A 19449-nucleotide genomic window follows, 5' to 3' on the forward strand; every position below is an offset into this window, starting at 1 on the left:
GTTTCTATTGACTCGATGAAGTCTTTCTCGCGCAAAGCAATAAAATTCGTTTCACCACCACCATTTCCACCGATCTCGACGGGCGGCAAGTTCGAGTCCTTTTTGGCACATAAAATAAGCCACCGTCGTACACGGTTGTCTCCTTCACCCCTACCCCGGTCAGCCCCACAAGCCGCACCTCAGGCAGCACTCATCTGCCATCGAACGCTCCGAATGGTATTGAAATTTAATGGAAAGCTTCTACCCATCCGTGTCTGAGCCAATAATCATAAAAAACCTTCCGAGCGTTTGACGATGCGAAGGGTGCACAAAACCATGGCTTCCATGCTCACCCTCTCGCTCGACCGTGGACGTTTGGGTAGCATGCATCTGGGCAAGATGGGGCAGAATGCGAAGAACTCTCGCACGACGGTGGATGGGGCCACGATGAGTGGTCATTAAATTTGATGTAGCTTCCGATCGGTCGGCATCCATAGCGGCTGACTTTTCTAACCGACAACTGTGCTAAATTGGAATCTAGATAGGGTGAAAGCCATTTCTGGATTTTTTTTTTCGTGTTCTAGATTAGAATGCCCAATTACAGGACGGCCATAAACGTTGCGCTTGTGAAGCGGGAATTTTAATTTCGTATCGCTTTACAACGATCTCTGAGACATGCTCATCTTTCCGTGGCGCGTTACAACATTAATACATTATGCTTGATCAGATGATTACACTTACCCCATTCTTCTCACAAACGCCACCAGCATTCTTGAGGTCACCGGTCCAGGCCAGCCCGAGGGTGCCCATCTCGAAGTCACGGTAGGTAAACATGTACGCTAAGCAAAATGCATCGTAATCCTCCTCTGTAAAGAAATGGAAAATCCAGAATTGACAGAATTGAAACGTTGACGGAGTATCTAGTATTCATAGAAAATCAATATACAATGAACATGGATACAAACTGTCAAAACTCACAGTGAAGTTGGTTGTGGAAGTGTTTTTTTTTTTTCGGACAAATACAAACATCTAAATTTCTACCCCAAAAAAAAAAAGTGTTCCTAAATTTGGCCACCATTTCTTAGTAACGAAACGGAAGTAGTTTGCAAAATTCCGATTGGCTTTAGCGTTTGCTTACCGCGAACCCCCTAGAAAAGCTCGAACAATTCCCACGAGTGGCACAATGTCGTACTGCTGCAAGCTGCGCACCTGTCCCGAAATTCTTCGTCACGTTCCGGCATTCACCGTACAGGCACGTCAATGCTGTGTGGCCGTCTGGCCACCCTGCTCCATCCCACTGTTCTGCGTTCGGCGGGCGCGAATATCTCGCTTTCGTCGATTTTTCCTGCGCGGCGATGTACCGATATCGCGCGAGTACGGCACACGGTGTGTGAAGCACTTCATCAAGTGGCACATACCTCCGGAACAGCTTAACTATCAGCGCTATTTGCCACTGTTCTTCGATGGGTAAGTGGGTAAAGGATGCAAAGCTGGCCTGTGCCGCTGGCGCCGAAGTTCGACACACTAACGCAGGTGTGGGAAATAATTGTAGGTTGTGCGAGTCGACGTTTCCGTACCGAGAATTTGCGCGCCACGGTGTGAGCGATTTGCTGGCGGCCGGGACCGAACGGCAGGTAAGTTTGGGCTCTTTAATGATTGATGAATTGCAGCAATTGGGAAGGATTTGACATTCGTTCGGCACACCGGTTTCGACAAGTCGACTGTTAATTATTGACTGCTTTCAGAGCTATATTTAGGAGAGCTACATTGGCCTGTATTTCAAATCTATAATACAAAGTGGGTCTTGATAGTGAATATTTAGAATAAGAAACTTTTTCACATAAGATCCCATGACAGTGAAATACCATTTCATCGCCCTTACCTTTAATCAACCCAAGGAAATGCATAATTTAATCCCTGGCCGTTGCTATATAGAAAACAGGAAGCTTCATTCCGAATCCTACCTAATTGCTGGACAACGAATGTGCAGCTCAAATGCATACATTCGGCCATCTAGCAGCTGCATGTATCCCGAAACAAAAGCAGAAAAAACGCTCGTCTGTAAGCATACCACCCAAAAGAAGGAACACGTCCAACTGTTGCACGCCGACGGCATCATCTACTCGGAATGAATTGCATCAGACGAATCCCACTTGTGCCGTAAAGCGTACCGTGAAGGAACTGTGCCAAAGTTTTTGCCACGCTTCCGGTACGAATCATTCACCGGAACCCGGTACACTGACTGCAACAGGAGACATCATACTCTGCACAGTGGGGAGGGGCGAGCGAATGAAGTGCATCCAGCCCATTCGTATGAATAAGCGAAGACTGTGAAATTGCATTTCGAGCGTATAACGCCATGGGATGAAGAATGTTTTGCTCGTTGCACATTCGCGGGAAGTGATCCTGCCGCCGGGTTCTTTCACGCTGACGATGACAGACGTTAATGCAATCTGTGGCTCGAGAGGCCCCTCCCCACGTAATGTGTTGGGCGCGTCGCGTGGACAAGAACACTTGCGGGACTTTGTGACGACGGCTTAGAACGAGGGCTGGTAGCGATGGCTGCCGGTGTGTGAACGTTCGGTAAGGTAACATCACAAAAAAATACATCCGCACACTGACGGGAACCGGATGGACACCGATGCTTTTTCGTCAAATGGCTAATAGTGGTTTAGTGTGAGAGCTGTCGCGTTCGTTTGCTTTTGGAATGCTGGCCTCTTTTTTTTTTTCTTTTCTCTCTGATTTGTGACACTATCCCTATGTGGGGAACAAGATTTATGGTAGATTTTGGTCGAGCTCTTGGATGTGCTTCATTTTTTTCTCGACGCTCATGAGCGAAGATAATGCTTGAACCCCCTTTACGAAATGTGTTGCATTCATGGTGAATTGAAAGGGAAGAATACACATGTCCGGGAACACGGCTGAAATGTGTGCAACTCGTCACTTATTCTGTCCGTACCAACGTACAACGGCAACGTGATACTCCAGAAGCAAAGCTTTTACAGTTACCAGTTCTATAATGCAACCTCTTTCATTAAGCCCTGTACTACAGACACACACTGACGTAAGGTAAATTTACTATGCTAACCATCATCATCATCACCGTCATCACGTGGTTGCTGGTTACTGTTGACGCTCGACATCACTAACGCTGACCTTCACAATAACCTCGGGGAAGCCTTATACGCTCTTCACGTTTCAGGTGCTGTTCAGGGTTCTTCCAACGAAACGGCTCTCACGTGCAGTTCTATATGCATGACCGGTGTAAAATCGAAACCTTCTAAGCCTCCCAGCCGGACAGTATTGCACTCCAGCTAGCTTTGGCCCCATTCACGTTGCCCGCGTCCGATGGGTATCGTAAAACACACAGCCAAGAAGCCAGTTCCGGCATCAGGCACCTCTTCGTTGACCTCATTTCGTCGTCGGCAATGCGTCAACAAATGAGATGGAAAATCATTGCACCCGATCATCGAACCGGGGATAGAGTGCGGGTCAGTGGAATAGATGAAACAAAAAAGGTTCAAAAGGTCTTTGCGAGATGAAGGCTGACTGGCCAGATGAGCTAACGGGTTCGGCTTATCTTGCCAATCTCGGGCAAGCTCTGCATAGTGCATTTTTATGTGCTGGCGAAAAATTAATTCTGGGACTTCGGGACTTTGCTAGGGACGTCCGAGGACACACAGATGGAATATATATAGCATAATAACAGGATGGACTCTATAAAGGGTGACGTTTTACTACCTTGAGATATTGGGAGGGTCCGGCGGTGGTTTGTCAGATAGTCGGTCGGATGCTGCTGTGGGAATTGTCAGTGAAACTAGGTATAAGAATGATGAGCAATCTTCAATCTGCATAAACTCAGAGTTAATTATTGTGTACCAATCGCCAGCAGAGCATCAAGAAAATCAGATTACCTTTGAGCATTATCGCACCTGTTGAAGCATGTTGCATGATGGGAAGTGTTTTTGTTTTGGTTACGTATTCCATGCACGTGACGTTAATGCTTCCATTCACTTCAACAAGATAATTTAAGTTCTAAATTTGGTTGCGTACCCCCCCCCCCCCTCCCCCACCCCGCTCCCCTCCCTCAACTTCCTTCAAGATGAATCCATACAAGTCAAAAAGACGCATAAATTCACAAAAGTAAACGAAAAGAATGAAATTTTTTATCTAACTTTTGCCCTAGGACGTACCTCACTTGTGATGGGAATTTTGAAAGCTCTGGTGAGGTAGGTTCCGAATCGCTTCAGCGAACTGAAACAACCAGCTGTCAATGGTACACTTTCTTAAGGATTACGCCTATTCACACAGTTACACCGTCACGCAAAAACAACCAAAAGTCACAATTTTCGATTTCGGTGCCGAAACTTTCTCTCCATTGAGCGTTATAGCAAATGGAATCGTATTTGACTTGGGTCAACTACGGCGGTTTGTCAGCAGAGGGTAAAGCAAGTATGCCACGGTAAACCATCCCCACGGGTGTGGGAAGCAAAGTTTTGGCACACCGTGAAATGAGTATAACAATATTCAAATATTGCCACGATTTACATACAAATTCATCATAATGAGAGTTAAGAAATTGCAAAATTTGACCCTGTTTGGTACTTGCGCCGACTAAAGCCAGCAAAAACCAGTGGAGTATGCAACCTAAAGAACGATATAAGTCACAGTACAGCGAATTCTGTGGAAAGGACAGGCAAGCTCGGGGGAAAATATATTTCTCCTGCGGTAACGATGATCTTGGTTGGGTTTTTTTTTTAACTTAAACTCCTCCATGCCGATTTGAATGGTGCTCTTGGGGGCACGGAAAGTCAACGGTTTGCTGATCAGGATCTCATTCTTGAACTATACAGTGCAAGCTTCTCAGCTCGGCAAAGACAAAGATCGATGGTGTACAAATGGGAGGACAGAGCGAAGAATGGCGCACCGAAATCGAATCTAGAACCGAATCCAAACAGCGCTCACTTATTTGTGGAATACTCTCCAAAATGTCGAAGTTTCTCCCCCCGGCAAAACCATACCGAGTGAGCAATCACAATAATCCCTAGGTGGGTTTGGGGAAACAGGCCCCGATGCCAGCACTACCGCCAGCCCACTGATCGCATAAACATAAATCATTTAACATTCAAATGAAGTTTTCTTTCCACGCCATGATACGCCAAGCCCTCGGCAAAAGGGGCTTCACACACGTTTGGGCTCTCCTCGCGTGCACCGAATATGCCTTCATTCGACGACACGGTGCGGTGTCGTGGCAGTAGTAACTGACTGTCAAATACTTACGGTCATACGGAGGGTGTTGGCCGTAATAAACCGTGCTATGATTTTCGAAAAGAAAGACAACCTGCGTGGGCAGACCCGGTTTGGGCGAATTTATGCATACCGCTTGAACTCGAGGGAACCCGAGCAGAGATAGCAGGTGGCAGGTTGGAATTAATGAGTCAGCTGCATGCAAATTTATCATTCACAGCAGTTTCCGGCTTTGGTTCGCCAGTCAAAGCAAGCACATTCCCGCTGGGTGACGATTGACAACAGACATTTTTGCAATGTATCAGATTTGTGCTTAAAATAAGCTTTTGTATGCTTAATTACTCTGTGTGAAATGGGGCTTACCGTACCGAATTTCCATAGAGCTTTGGCAATAAGAGGTAATTGCAGCATAAGTACTTTACGCGAAATGAAGCATCATTTATAGTTCACAAATGTTGATCATTTTTCCAAGAGATTTATTTGTACATTCGGTTAATTTTTTGTTTGCATGGATGTAGTGGGACGATTCAGTGGTAAAGGCACTGTTTCGCATCGTCAGCCTTCTTACGCCAGAATCGGAGTTCAAATCCCATCCGGACTGTTCACCTGTAGCGAGGACTTAATATTTAATGACTTGGTTTGGATAAGTCTAGTTAGCCATTCGATGGCTGGCATGACGTAGTTAGTCGTTAAGCCAAGAAGAAGTAGATACGGATGCCCAATAGCATAATTCAAAGGGTATGTTTTTTACACTGATCGACGCTCTAGAAGAAGTTCTAAAATCTGATGATAGCAAACTTAAAATTAATAAACTTTAAAACTGGCACTGATAACGACTGAAATAACAAGTCACGTTAATGAACAAAACGTTTGCGTACTCTACTCTTCTCACTATAACTGACTTCATTCCTGCAGTTGCTGAAACACTGGTTTACCTGTAATCAAATTCTAAACCACGCTCGTCTATCGTGATGTTTTGCGGGAAAACTAGACACAAATCTTCTCCAGGGAACGGAATCTTTCGTCTCCGTTACACTGCCACCCATTTGACGTCAGTGCTGATGCTGCTTGAATGGCTGATTTTAGCCGTGGGTTTAATCCTCCCCCTGTGACGCTTATTTGCTATGCTCCCTTCCCTAATGTTTTCCAACTTTACCACCGGTAATGTAAAGTCGTGAAGCGAAAGCAAGATGGCCCAAATTGCAAAATTAGATTGACTCCTTTTTCCGGCTGGTCTTATCCCTTTCGCTTCCCACGACGGTGCGGGCCAATGAACTCACGGTCAATCTACATCTAAGGGACGAGCGTAACGAGAGTGCCGCCTTCGTCCCGTAGGACTGGTTGTCACCGCGGCAAAAGGATGGCCGCTCTTGATTTGTACGCTCGAAAACAGCCGACTCAATGATGGTAAATAATTTAATAAATTAATTTGATGTAGATTAGCGTTGTGTTTGTGCCGCGTGCCACCAGCGTGGTACAGTAGCACGACCGGTACCAGCTGATTGTTGATGGTCGATGCTAATGGTGAAGCAAACCGGCGCCTCATCAACATCAGGTACCTCCTTCTGTGTAGCTACCAGGATGGTTGGGCGATCCTTCAAGACACTTCCCACCATCTGCATCGGGATGAGCTGAAACTGAAAGCTTCGCCGCAGGGGTGCTTTACTGGCTAGCAGCTTTCGTACGATGCCCGGAGTGCCAAGTCGTTTCCGAGCTGCCAAGCGGCTTTCGGGAAAGTGTCACTGACCGTAGGCAATGTGAAGGAATTGGATGAAAAAATTAATTTACTTTCAGGACGGCCGGCACTAGCAGCTCTCCCAAAACGGTTCTAAGGTACTTTTGGCCGGTTCTCGGTACTGTCGGCATGAAGAAACACAAGCCCATGGATACACCCAGGATTAGGCTTAGTGGACCGTTCTACGATTAGATTATTATGAAGACCGCCCGGGTGGGCAGAGATAGGATTTTCTGGTGCTTGAGAAAGATACGTACTGCGAAGGGTACTCCAGTTGGGCGCCAACCATAATGATAGCGAGCGTCTACCGCTTGTTTCGAATGGCTGTATTTGGCCGGGCATCTGGTAGTGGCGACGAGAGATAAACGCCATGGGGGTTGGACTCTGCTCAAGTGACATTCAGTAGGGGGACTACCATCGGGCACACAATGCTTAAAATTGCGGTCGTTACTTCCAACCGATTTGTGATGCTATCATAATCTCTTAGATTTCCATTCCAGGCCCCATTTGGGTGTCGGCTGGTGATTGTAATGAATGACGCTCGCAAGATGAGATTGGAGTTTTACTTATTCTATTCGAATACACACTCACATCATTCCCTTTCTTTTCTTTGTTTCTCGGTTTTACTGCCAATCGGGAAAAAAAACAACAACATCAACTCACCCACCGAACAGATATTCCAAACCATCCCGATGCTGATACTGCCGATGCGCGAGGCGTTGAATACGAAAAATCCGGACATTATAATTGCAACATTAAGCGCGTTACAACAGCTGCTACGAGTCGGTAAGTAGTTTAGGGGGGCGAGTAGTCGGAAATTATCTCGTCTGTAAGGCGAACGTCTTTTGCCGAGCCGAGGATGACATCAGACGCACGGACATCGGATGTGTCGGTCGAAAGATGGGCGTGCGTTTTGTCGTCTGACTCATCTCCGGTTGGGGTAGAGCAACTTTGGTAGTCCCTATATATATAATGCTGAGATATAGGCAACGATGGAGGCGCAAGTTCTTGTCAACCTAAGACGGTAGTTAGTTGAGCTTGAGTTGATTTGGGTTGAAACGTTGGGACCGAATGTTGCAGTTAAGGGGGTTTTTAAGTAGTATTTGAATTGTGACAAACTGATTCATCACGACAGCACTCGGATGAGTTCGTTTTGAGATTATTTTATGTTTATTTAACTGCAGATATTATACCGATAATTGATATGTTTGATTTTTGCCTAACTTTGCGAAAAATAATACCAATACCATTAAACACATTTCACAATTTGAAGCCTAGCCTGCTAAAGCATTGTACTCGAAGTAGATATTAATTCTTTAATACCCAAACCACTTACATTGTTTACTCTGCGAGTTGATTATTAGTACCGCTTCAACTGGCCACTATCCCCAATTACACTGATAGTGCGATTTAAAAATAAAACGATCTTTTAAAAATAAAACGAACGAAACGTGCCTAGCACCATTGCACCCTCATAGAACGTTCGACTGCAATCTTCATTTATGTGGAAAGCACTCGACTATCGTTTAAATCCATCGGCCAATAATGTGGGAAGAAAGGATGCTAAAGCAATTCCAGCCGTGCCAATGACTTTTACACATATAGCATCGCACTATTGAACACGGTGGTCCATTTTCTCATCCCGAACAAAGTTTGATGGGCATCGGTGAGGGTTTAATTAATTTTGTTTATGGCGAGTAAAACTGGAATTAAAACAATAACAAAAAAAAAAAATGTTGCTACAGAACACCTTGTGAGCAAGATACACCGCACCCTAGGTTGAGCTCGATAGCCTGCAACGCGGCTACTTACTGATAGCGTTTTTATGATCCTGGCACCTGTTGGGATTGTTTTAATATCTTGGAAAGCTTCGACAGTTTCCCAAACCCCCCTCTCCGTCTGGTAATCGGACCTCCGACTCGCTGCATTAGGCAAGTGGGAGTGTTTTCCACTGTTCTTGCTTTTTTTTGCCACCCATTTTCGTTCCATTTCTAGGCACATCTTCTTTCGTCATTCTCGTCGCTCGTGCGAACGCTTGGTTATGGTTGGCACATACCGTGTACCACGAACACGGCTCAATTCCTCATGGGACAAATTTACACACGTGCGAGAGTAGGAAATCATTGCTCAGGTGCAGCCGACGAAAGCCGCACGGAGCCGGGGGATGAGAAATTAAATTTTAATTTTCCATTAACGTTGAAACATGACAAACGTGTCGCTTGTTGAAAATACCCTTGCACTTCGGTTCCCCTTTTGCACGTCCACGGCTCCATTTCACTTCACAAATCAAATGAAGCTGCAGAATGATGGCCGAGTTAGTGGCTTTTTGGAGTGTTGTGGATCCTTGCTTTTTTGCACTTTCTCGCTCTCGCTTTCGCATTTCACTCACAATGCTAATTGAAAATGTTCATTGAGAAGCTAGTCTGCAGTGTGTGCAGTAATAATCGTTAACGTGTAATTTAGTTAAAACGATCCGTTTATAAATAATTGAACGTGCTCAGAATAAAGGATCAGAGTGAATCTATTGGCGTATGCATCTGTCAGCATTTTATAGCAGTTGCAAACCATATAATAACAATTGTGTTTTGTTCTTAAAACCTTTCCATTATAATCTATTATGACGTGCCCTGGGGAGTTAAATAGTGGTAAAATAATAATATTCAATATCTTGAACCTGATCCTGTCTTGCAACCAGATATTACTTCTTGTCTCATCGCCAAATAGACAATTCAGCCGCTCCGCGCTTTGCTCAGCTGTACTTGCTCGCTGCCAAAGAATTTAACTACAAAAGCGCAACCGAATTGTTAACCGTTTTGAAGAATTTTGCGCTCACACTTCTATAGCTATGCCAGAGCTCCGGCATGGTCCGTTTTGCGACCATTTCCACTGAATGGAACACAATGCTGCATTATAATAGCTTCGGTACTGTTTTTCTTACAACATTCCCATCGGTCGGCCACCCACACGCGGGCCTTGTAAAGGGATTGTGCTTAGGCTCGGCGCGCATCTGTAAATGGTGGTTCCTGGAAGGTGGAAGATGCACAAAAAAAGTAGTAAAAAAACGTGCTCGAATCGTACCAGCGGACTACTATAGCAAAGAGACGACGCCTGGGGCGCGTCCTTTCAAGCGCCAGTCTGGTCTGGGTGGGCTGGGTGTACCATGGTTTTTGTTGGACTCCTTGTTAAACCGCAAAAATTCTCGTACCATTTTTGTGCTTCATTCAAACATGGTGGTTTCGCGCTTGTGCTGTGTGTTGAAGAGAGCGACGAGAGACAGGATAGGACAGGGAAGCAGCTTTACAGCCACCCGCACACCGGTCTGGTAGTATTATTTTATGATTTTTACTGTTGGTCCATCATTATTTTACAACATTTTACGTGCTTTAGGCATGTGTATGGGTGTGTATGTGTGAGTGGTATAGAGGGAAGGTTCAGTGCATATTTGCAGAGCAAATTTTCTGCCGATATCGTAACCCCTCCTGTGCTACCGGAACGATCTTTTGCTTTAAAAACAGTGGTACGGCAAGATAAAATAAAAATGAATATCCCAGCACGCCAGGTAAATGTCCAGGCTGCACCGAAACACAGAAACACACCGACATCGTGCCGCACCAAGCACCAAAAGTCAAATAGATAAAATGAAAGGAAATATGTGAAAAGCGTCGCACGTTGCACCCTTTGCACCCATCCCATTCCAGCCTTGTGGCCGATGTTCCGTTCCGTATGGACACAAGCGGGCGTGTAGTGTTTTCAATTCAGTTTTAACCATTCTGCCATTGCAAAACAAGGACACGTGCCTGGCAGCAACACTGTAGGTACAAGATTGCAACACGACGGTGTAAAGCGTAAATAAAATTGCTAGCAAAATGTTCCCGAAACCGTTGAATAGTAAAGGTAGAAATTACAACAACAAAACAGGAATAGCCACACAAACAGCTAGTCTGGTGAGGGATGCAGCAAAGCAAATTGCTAGGAGAAAATTCTTCTATATGCAGAGTGAAATGTTGACGTGGCAATGTGTTCTGCTTCGACCATGGTAGGGCAAAAAATCGACAATCATCTGGTTAGTGGCGCCACTTGAAAGCTTGTAAGCAGTACAAGCTTTCACGTGTGTAGGAAATCTACAAAGGCTTGAGGGAACATGTAAGTTAAGCAAATGGACAATTATTTACCATTACCGGCGACAGGTTGTTTTGGGTTTTGTTTAATTATTTTAGACCTTTCACACTCAGTACGCAAAATTGACACTACGAATAGATTAGTTTAAATCTGCAGTGCGATTCTAACAGTGGTAAGTCTTCAAATTTCGGTCTCCCCTGCAACAGGACCATCGATCGGAATAGCCCTTGTCCCTTACTATCGGCAGCTGCTTCCCATGCTGAACCTGTACAAGCAGAGGCGTGTTAACATAGGCGATCGTATTGACTTTCGCGGCGGCCGACGGATCGGTGATGAGGTAAACGCTACGCTCGAACTGTTAGAACAATGCGGAGGACCCGATGCATACCTGAACATTAAGTACATGGTGCCCACATACGAAAGCTGCGTCTACAATCGATGAATATCAAAAACGGAATAGTAAGCAAACACACAATACCTCGAGGGTTCTTTTTTGACATCGCTGAAATTATTCATTACACCACCAAAATCTTGTAACTAAATTTAAAGCACTAAAACCATTACCAGTAAAACTACTACAGTACTAAGAAAAGCTTCTTTACGACGAACTTGCAATTTTACATGCATCTATTCATACGGTACCAATCTTGAAATTTACATTTTGGTACGTTGGTTTTGCAGTAACGTATTTAAGGTAGGGACGTTCGCACAGAACGCTGCGGACGCATATTATAAATCACAACCCAAATTGGATGGAAAATGGTAAATCATCGTTTGTGCAATTTTCTATCCTATTACCTCTTTGCCAATAGCGTGCAGCATAGGAAACCTCTGCAAAAAGGGATATTCTATGAAAAATAGGGAAATCAGCAAACGGAAACAACCAAATAGGTTCAAAATGTTTTAAGGTTGATTTTTCTTGCTTTTGAACCTTCACAATCGGTCCATTTTCTTGGGCAACATGGTGAAAATTTATTGCAAAATTTAAATTAATTTGCAGAAGTTTTCCATTGTCCTTGGTTATTTCCATTTTCTAATGCAACTGCTTTTAAAACAATTACTGTCAGTATTGGCAATTCATCTATATTTTTTCTCTATTTTATATACAATTTATGAAGAATCTAGTCCACTAATATGGCTTTGTTAGGGTTACTCTTTAAGTAAATAGCTCATCATAAGATTGATAACTCTGTCAAAAACTGTGTAAAGAGAAAACGAAACCAAAGAACTCGTAAGCCATTTCAGCTGCGCCAAGGAAGTAGTCATTAACATATACGCCACTGTTGAATGCTATGCGGTGGAGAATTGGCATTGATTTTTGTTTTGTTTTTCACCTTCATTCAGAGCCATATTTTCCTGCACACGGCATTTTTCTCTTCTTCGTTTGAAATGCGGCCCCTTAACTAGGTACAAAATGTGCAGCACACGCAGCTGGATACAAAAGGGGAGTTTTTTGTTTTGTAAAGGAAACCTTTTATCCACACATTCGAATGTGCCACAAAAACGACCTACCATAAAATATGCATTGACAGTCATCGGTTTTCCCCCAATTGACTTTTATTTCCGATGGCGAAGTTAACCCCGACGCCACTTCTCGCTTCTTTTTTCATCAAAAACATCTCAACGGATTGAGCAGAAGGTTCCATGCGCTTCTCGATGGGATTATTTGGATTTATTGGATCAATTCCACTGCTGAGCCTTTGATACTTTTTATTACACACATCCTTTAGTGTGTGCGTGTACCACCGAACGATTCTACGGGTGGTAAACTTGAAGCCTTTCGGGGCCTTTTACTTGTTTTGCGGTGGAAACTAAAATAAATACCACAACTTTGCATAACTAATCTTTATCGAGCACGCGCATGATCCATGGGGGAAGCGTTTTAACGCAAGATAATCACCAATCGAAACTTACCCGAAAATAGCTCAAGGAACTTTTCCACACCGTAGTTGCCGGGAAACCGGTACAGTGGATCCTTCAGTGCATTTTGATTGTGCACCTTGATGCGCTTGATCATGAAGGTTATGTTGTCCGGTTTTCCATCACCATTGAAATCTGTAAATAAAATCGAAAAGTTGATACAAATTTGTTAGCATTTCGGTGGCTCAAAACTTTATTAGTCAGGAAAGAAAACGGTTTTGTATTATTTATTTTCAATAAATAATTGAACTAATGATATTATACTACAGAATACACTCCAAACATGATGGAAAAAGATGTTATTTTTCTTTGTTTCGCATCAAATCAAATCAAAACATCTGCAAATATAGCTCGTCAAACAGTATCGATTCAGCGGGTCTAGTTTTATCATTTTCACCATTGCACAACGGGCACCAAACCAATATGCAAACAATGAACAATCTTTTCTCACTCGTCTGCACGAAAACAGATAATGCACATTTGTACAGGTGGCTAATTTTCCGTTTCAACGCCTCTTTGGCACACATCACCAGCCAAGAATAACACTGCCGAAGCAATTGCATTGCCCGCGGGAAATGCCATTTTTGCGTCACCACTTGGAGAAGGATGCTGACGTTAAAAGGGATAGATGAATTCCTTCACAATAACTTTGTTGGTATTGCTTGGAAATGTGCTGCATCGTTGCACACACTCTCCAGAAATGAACGAGAATGTCGAGGGATTTTAGAAAAAACAGTGTAGCAACACACAACGTGCACAAGCAATAAGACGAACCACCACGCTATCACAGCATCCCACTTTGTGCTTGTGTTCCTCGTTGGCCTACCTCATCAAATATCCTGAAGCGGTTTAGTGTACTCCGGTTGATAGGATGATTTGTGTGAGTGACACTACAGCCACTGCTACCAACACGGTAAAATTAATGCAGTAAGACATCGGAAAGTATAAAAGTGTCGCAACACTGTGATGACATTTGTTGAATGTTTGCTTGCTCTTCCAGCACCTTAATGACCGATGTGTTGTTCTCGGTGGATTGTTAAAGTGCTCTTGGAAGCTCTTTTCACTGCTGGCAACCACAACACAATGATTAGAAATAGAAACCAGAAAAGAGGAGATTTAGGATTTAGAAAACACGTGGGATGCTCTAGTAACTTAAAAATTGAGAATTATGTCCCTCACAAAAACTCATAGTAAAATGATAAAATTCGACACTCTCTATTGGCTATAACAAAGATTCTTCCAATTTTGATAATAGCTATTTTAAACAAATTGGATGCACTTATTTACACTACGATTAAAAATAGAATATCTACCGTAAAGTGTATTCCTTACAGTGAAAATTCTTGGAAGCTCATCCTGCATTTATTCCCATTCTAATTAAACAGACTTTCCAGTTCGTTGACACAGTTGATGGTCTACGGGTTGTGTGGCGTTACCGGCGTTACCCATGCAACTCCTTCCCCTGTGCAGCCTGTCGTATCGCAACTAAAGCGACAGCTTTCCACATCTAATCATTAGTGCTGTGCTCTGACACTACATGGTGGTTTTTGGTCAAGATTTGCTCATTGACCATGGTAAACGAATTAAAAGTGGCTTAGCTATTTGTGCTTACTGCCAGCATTAAGAGGTAACCGCTTGTCTGAACCCGTCCGGCCAACGGGCTGACAGAAAGCACAAAAAGGAAAACACCCCAACAAAACCACCATTGAAAGTCAAAGTTAAATTTATCGATTAGCCTCGAGAGACATGCCCGTTATACCTTCTGCAAGTAGTGTACAGAATCGACCAGAGAGTTGTAGGAGCTGGTTGGGATTAAGAAGGACATGAGGGTTACCTTTCCTCTAGGCTACTCTAGTAACTGGGACTTATTTTTTCCCCTATACATATCCATATCAAATAGATGCAACTTCTGGGCTTTCACACAGGACATTGGGAGTTTGCATGCATCGACTTCACTGCGGCACTGAGCGTATGCAGTGTGCTTATTTTAAATATATGCTAGTGACACCTGTTTGTTGTGAGAAGAAAGCGTTATCTTTATGCTCTCTTCTTCTCGCTGGTGGGAAGTGAATGGAATGGTTTAAATTACTGCTTGGTTTTTTACGGTTCGTTTAGCTTTATAAATACATTTGTGGCCATACTCTACCACGTATCCAGTTCATTGTATAGTTCTACGAGATTCTGCACAAATGCATCCTGCATTGGTATGGAATGACGTAATGCCCATGAGGGAGATATTATTTGAAAATCGTTATACTGAGTCATTTGTAGCACCTTTTATAGATTCATTACTTAAAATAACGATACTAATGTATTTCAAGTGAATAAATAGCAGTGTTGGATAAGATAAGCTTTATCTTTATTGTGCAATATTCCGGACACTTAAACAACCCTTTGTTACAATGAGCTTATGGAAGCATTAAATCATTTTTTGAAACCCACTGTGCTATATTTACTTTAGTTTTATTGATATTGCTGTAATGCATTGGGATATAATTAACATATCGGTTTTCATCATGAAAAAACTTATTCTCGAGCTACATTCAATTGATTTGCGGCATATTGTGTCAATAATTTGTATCAAATCCATATCCAATGAACAAGTCACATAATTTATTCCACTCCGAGATGTATCTGTGCGTATCCAAACACGGGCAAATAAAAACCTGAAGCATTACTGTTTTTTTAAATTTATTTAACAACCGCGCGTCACAACCGAGCGTCCTATGCAAATGATTGACGTTTCGGTTTTTAAAATTTAATTTCGATCCGTACGAATTGCACCCAATCTACTCGGTACCGGAAACTGTCCACTGTACTGAGGTTGTTGTCATTTATTTCTGTTTCTACTTTTGTTGTCGATTTTTATGCATTATTACCAGACCAGACAATTAAAATGCGCTCCCAATGTCTCAATTTTGATCCCGCTTATGGGCTTCACCGGTTGTTTATGTTTCGCCATAAATTGTTGCAATTTATGGGGTATACACCCATCCGTTTCGTGCTGTCGTACCACGCGACACTAAACCACACGAACATCATCGAACCCATGTTTGCCCGGCACCACAATCGATAATTTTAAATTTATGCTAGGCATGTTTCGCTTAAAGCGAAAACCACTTCTACCCGGTCTGTCTTCACTGGTTTCGTGCCAACACGATTCAACGCTTTCGTTTCGTACAGACTTGGTCGATGAGACGAGTGCTTTGACAGAAATGTCACTCGCGTTCTGAATGAGGACGACAGGCTCCGGTACACGATGGAGGTTCGATAACGGGCCCCGGCGGGCCCGTGTCACACTGCCAGAAGACAATTATCGGTTTTCCGGACTTTATTATTCACTTGAGAAACATTGGTTCGCACACGCGGGTCGACCGACGGTTGCGGCATTTGCTGCCCACTCAATGTGCGGGCGTTAACGGAGAGCAATGTTAAATGGGTGGTTTCCATCGGCAATAGGTTGGTCGTGTTTCTTGTGCGATCTTTGCCGACAGATTGGTGACGATGGAGGGTGGGATGGATGGAATAAATTTTGGTACACCGCAACATGTCCGCACGGAGACAACGATCCGCACCGAGCTTCACGGCTGTACTTGTTAAATTCTAACGTATTGATCAGTTGCATGTTTGTGGTGGTGTGTACGTTAACGAAGAGGCCTGCCTAGTGCTGCTGTAGATAATCCGTTTGTTGTGTTCTTTCCATACCATTTTCTTTGTTCTCGACAGCAGAAATTTTCGTTCATCGAATGAAACGATATCATGAATGGTAAACGTACAATTCCTGTAGCCTGTTTCAAATACTCAAATTCAAACAATTTGGGCTTTTATCTTTCCTACCAACCGAAGTCACGTTTTTGCAAGCTTAAATTATGCAAATACTACAAGCAAGCAATTCACTAGATCCGAAAAGTGCATCAAACGAACGGATTAAATTCCCTATTTTTTTTCATCGACTATTTGCCTTCTATCGAACTGACGCATCCACCACGCATCGGGTGGTTTTGCTGTGTGGATTTTAAACCCGACACTCAATGCACGTGCGAAACGGCTCACTGCTAAGCAAACAACAGTTCGGGAAAAATATGTACACTTAATTGGAAAAGCGAATGTACCATTTTATAGGCGAAAAATTACAGAGAAAAATAACATAAACCGGTAGCGGTTTCGGTGCGGCACAAACGGTTTAGTGCACTGGACAGATTGGATGCCAGACACATGCGGGATGTCTATTTTCACTACACTAATCTAATCACCGCACACACACACGCACACACGCGAGGATGTTATTGACGGAGATTTCGAATGCGATTCAGCTATCGATGGAGACGCATGGTTGAAATTTTTGATGGAGGCGCCCAGTACTTGATGTATTCATCGGATTTACGCTCAACATCTAATCTTATCAATAATTGACTGTGTTTTCTTGCGCATTTTCATGAAACTAAAAAAACGAAAAAGCTTCGTCCGTCGAAAGTCGAAAAAGTCTGAAACAGGAATTAAAAAAAAAGTTTTTACAAGTGTTTTATTAGGACTGATTTGGTGTTATAACCAAAAAAAGGCCAAGCAATATGATGCTGGGGTAGCCCGGTTTACGTTTGAATTTACCCAGTATATTCCAATATTTTCATTAATGTATGTGTATGTTTAAATGTTGAATTGTCTTGAAAATGTTTTACTTTATTGATGTGTATAACCAGTACTCCTTCAACAAGGCACAAGCCCTCGATACAATTTTCGCTCACTCAAACAGTTTGGTTTTCTAATTTTCCGCTTTGATTGAGTTCTCTGAGCAATGATGGTAGAAAATCTGTTTCAACTTTTCACCAAATTACAATTTCACACAATTTCCAGCACATTTTTCCTCATTACTTTCCAGCAGCTTCCAACCACCCATTATAAGAAGTTTGAGGTGTGCAAACGTTATACCCAATGGTGACGGCAAAATTAAATGACAAAATGTTGACGGCCTCACTAACCACGAAAGTTTGCAAAGCTTCTCTAGGTTCGCATTGAAAGATGTGTACCTTCTTATGACCGCTTATTGCGAAGCTAAAGCAAACGGTGTCTTAGAACCGGGTGCGGGTCAGATTGAGCATGAATGGATACAGGCGGACGGCAGCCTGAGAGCAACCCGAGTAGAAAGTGAGTGATCTGACTGATCGGCATCGTGTGACGCGCATCAAAGACGCACACGGGCCCACTGATCTGGAAAACATCGTGGGAAATTGACTTTCACCCGCTCTAGCCTTGTCTTCCGTACCTGACCGCGCACATCACCGGATAGGATGTCGAGGCGTTTGAGTGGACGCTGGAATTGAATTAAATTCTCTCGGCTTTCGAGGTACCCGCTATTGCAGAACGGAATATTTCCGTACTGATGCTACGATGTTACGGTGGCAAGGACAGTCCCACCGAGGGGGGGAAGGGATGCAATCGAGCGGAAAATGACTGCGGTAAAATTTGATGAAGGACCTGGGTCGCTTGGCGGAATGCCGGTACGCTTCCGTAGAATGTCATCGATGTCGTGGGCGGGAAATTGAGGAGATTGCGGATTTGGCAATGAAGCGAGCAGAAGAAAGAAAAAAAAAGAGATTTCCAGACGGTGCATGAGAGTATGGCCAAAACCACCGAATGTTTGATATTGTAGGCGAACCATAACGGTTTGTGATCGATTTTCACACGCAAGCTTCGATCGTGCACCAGTTTACGATGTTATTTAATTAAGCACCGGAAACCTAGCAATGGGTACATCACACTCCGCACAATCAGGAACCGAACCGAATCCGTGCGAAGGAAGGAATTGATGATGCGTGAGTCAGATTGAGCGGTGACATTCACGGGAAACGGTTTTGAAGCTGAAACATGTAAATTTGTGACTCCATGCAAGAAAAATGCTGCTAAAACTTAGTCCATTATTTGATTGTCGGTATCTTTGGATAAATTGTGAACTGAATCCTTCATACTTATTTAACGAAACTTGAAAATTTTTAAGATCAAGATAGAAGTATGACTAACTTGTCTTCGTCTGTCTTAAATTCTTAGATTTGTTGCCTATTTAAAAAATACCCTATTGATGATTTTGGATGATTTTTTCATGAATGTTTTCGTATTTTACTATCGTCAAACTATGGTTTTATCCACCAAGGCCACAATGTACAATCGTAAACAATATCTGTACGATCGTTAGAATCGGGAAAAAATCAAATTTTCCTGAAATACGCGAACCGAACAATGGAAGAATGGTTGTTTTCCCATCAAACGAATGAAGAATCATTCTTCTATTTAAAAAAAAAATCAATCCTCTACAATCGTCTACTTGCGCTGCTTGTATCGCTACAAAGGCCCATTTTATTTTCTTTGCAACATTCTTTTTGTAACAAATACCGATCGCTCTAAAATCGATAAGAAAAATGTTTGTTTCCGATGTTTTTCATCGTTCGTATTTCCCT

The 19449-nt window shown here is 43.1% G+C and overlaps 3 protein-coding genes across 3 annotated transcripts in view; 1 reads left to right on the top strand and 2 right to left on the bottom strand.

The window, feature by feature from the left end:
- LOC126556645 (uncharacterized) overlaps positions 1-19449 on the bottom strand; it is a 142382-nt gene that overhangs the window by 32375 nt on the left and 90558 nt on the right. Inside the window, exons 6-7 of the mRNA XM_050212033.1 lie at positions 12995-13135; positions 721-845 (exon numbers count right to left, since the gene is read on the bottom strand). Of these exons, the coding sequence (XP_050067990.1) occupies positions 721-845; positions 12995-13135 (266 nt within the window). The remainder of the gene's footprint in view (positions 1-720; positions 846-12994; positions 13136-19449) is intronic.
- The window catches only part of LOC126558780 (transcription initiation factor TFIID subunit 9), a 406967-nt gene that overhangs the window by 28229 nt on the left and 359289 nt on the right, over positions 1-19449 (bottom strand). The window lies entirely within an intron of this gene.
- Positions 1163-11522, top strand: LOC126559035 (parkin coregulated gene protein homolog). Its single transcript, XM_050215138.1, has 4 exons — positions 1163-1446; positions 1532-1613; positions 7636-7747; positions 11287-11522. The coding sequence occupies exons 1-4, from the start codon at positions 1163-1165 to the stop codon at positions 11520-11522; spliced, it is 714 nt and encodes a 237-aa protein (XP_050071095.1).

The sequence above is a fragment of the Anopheles maculipalpis genome, chromosome 2RL (assembly GCF_943734695.1).
Source record: "Anopheles maculipalpis chromosome 2RL, idAnoMacuDA_375_x, whole genome shotgun sequence".
In the NCBI taxonomy this organism is placed as follows: domain Eukaryota; kingdom Metazoa; phylum Arthropoda; class Insecta; order Diptera; family Culicidae; genus Anopheles; species Anopheles maculipalpis.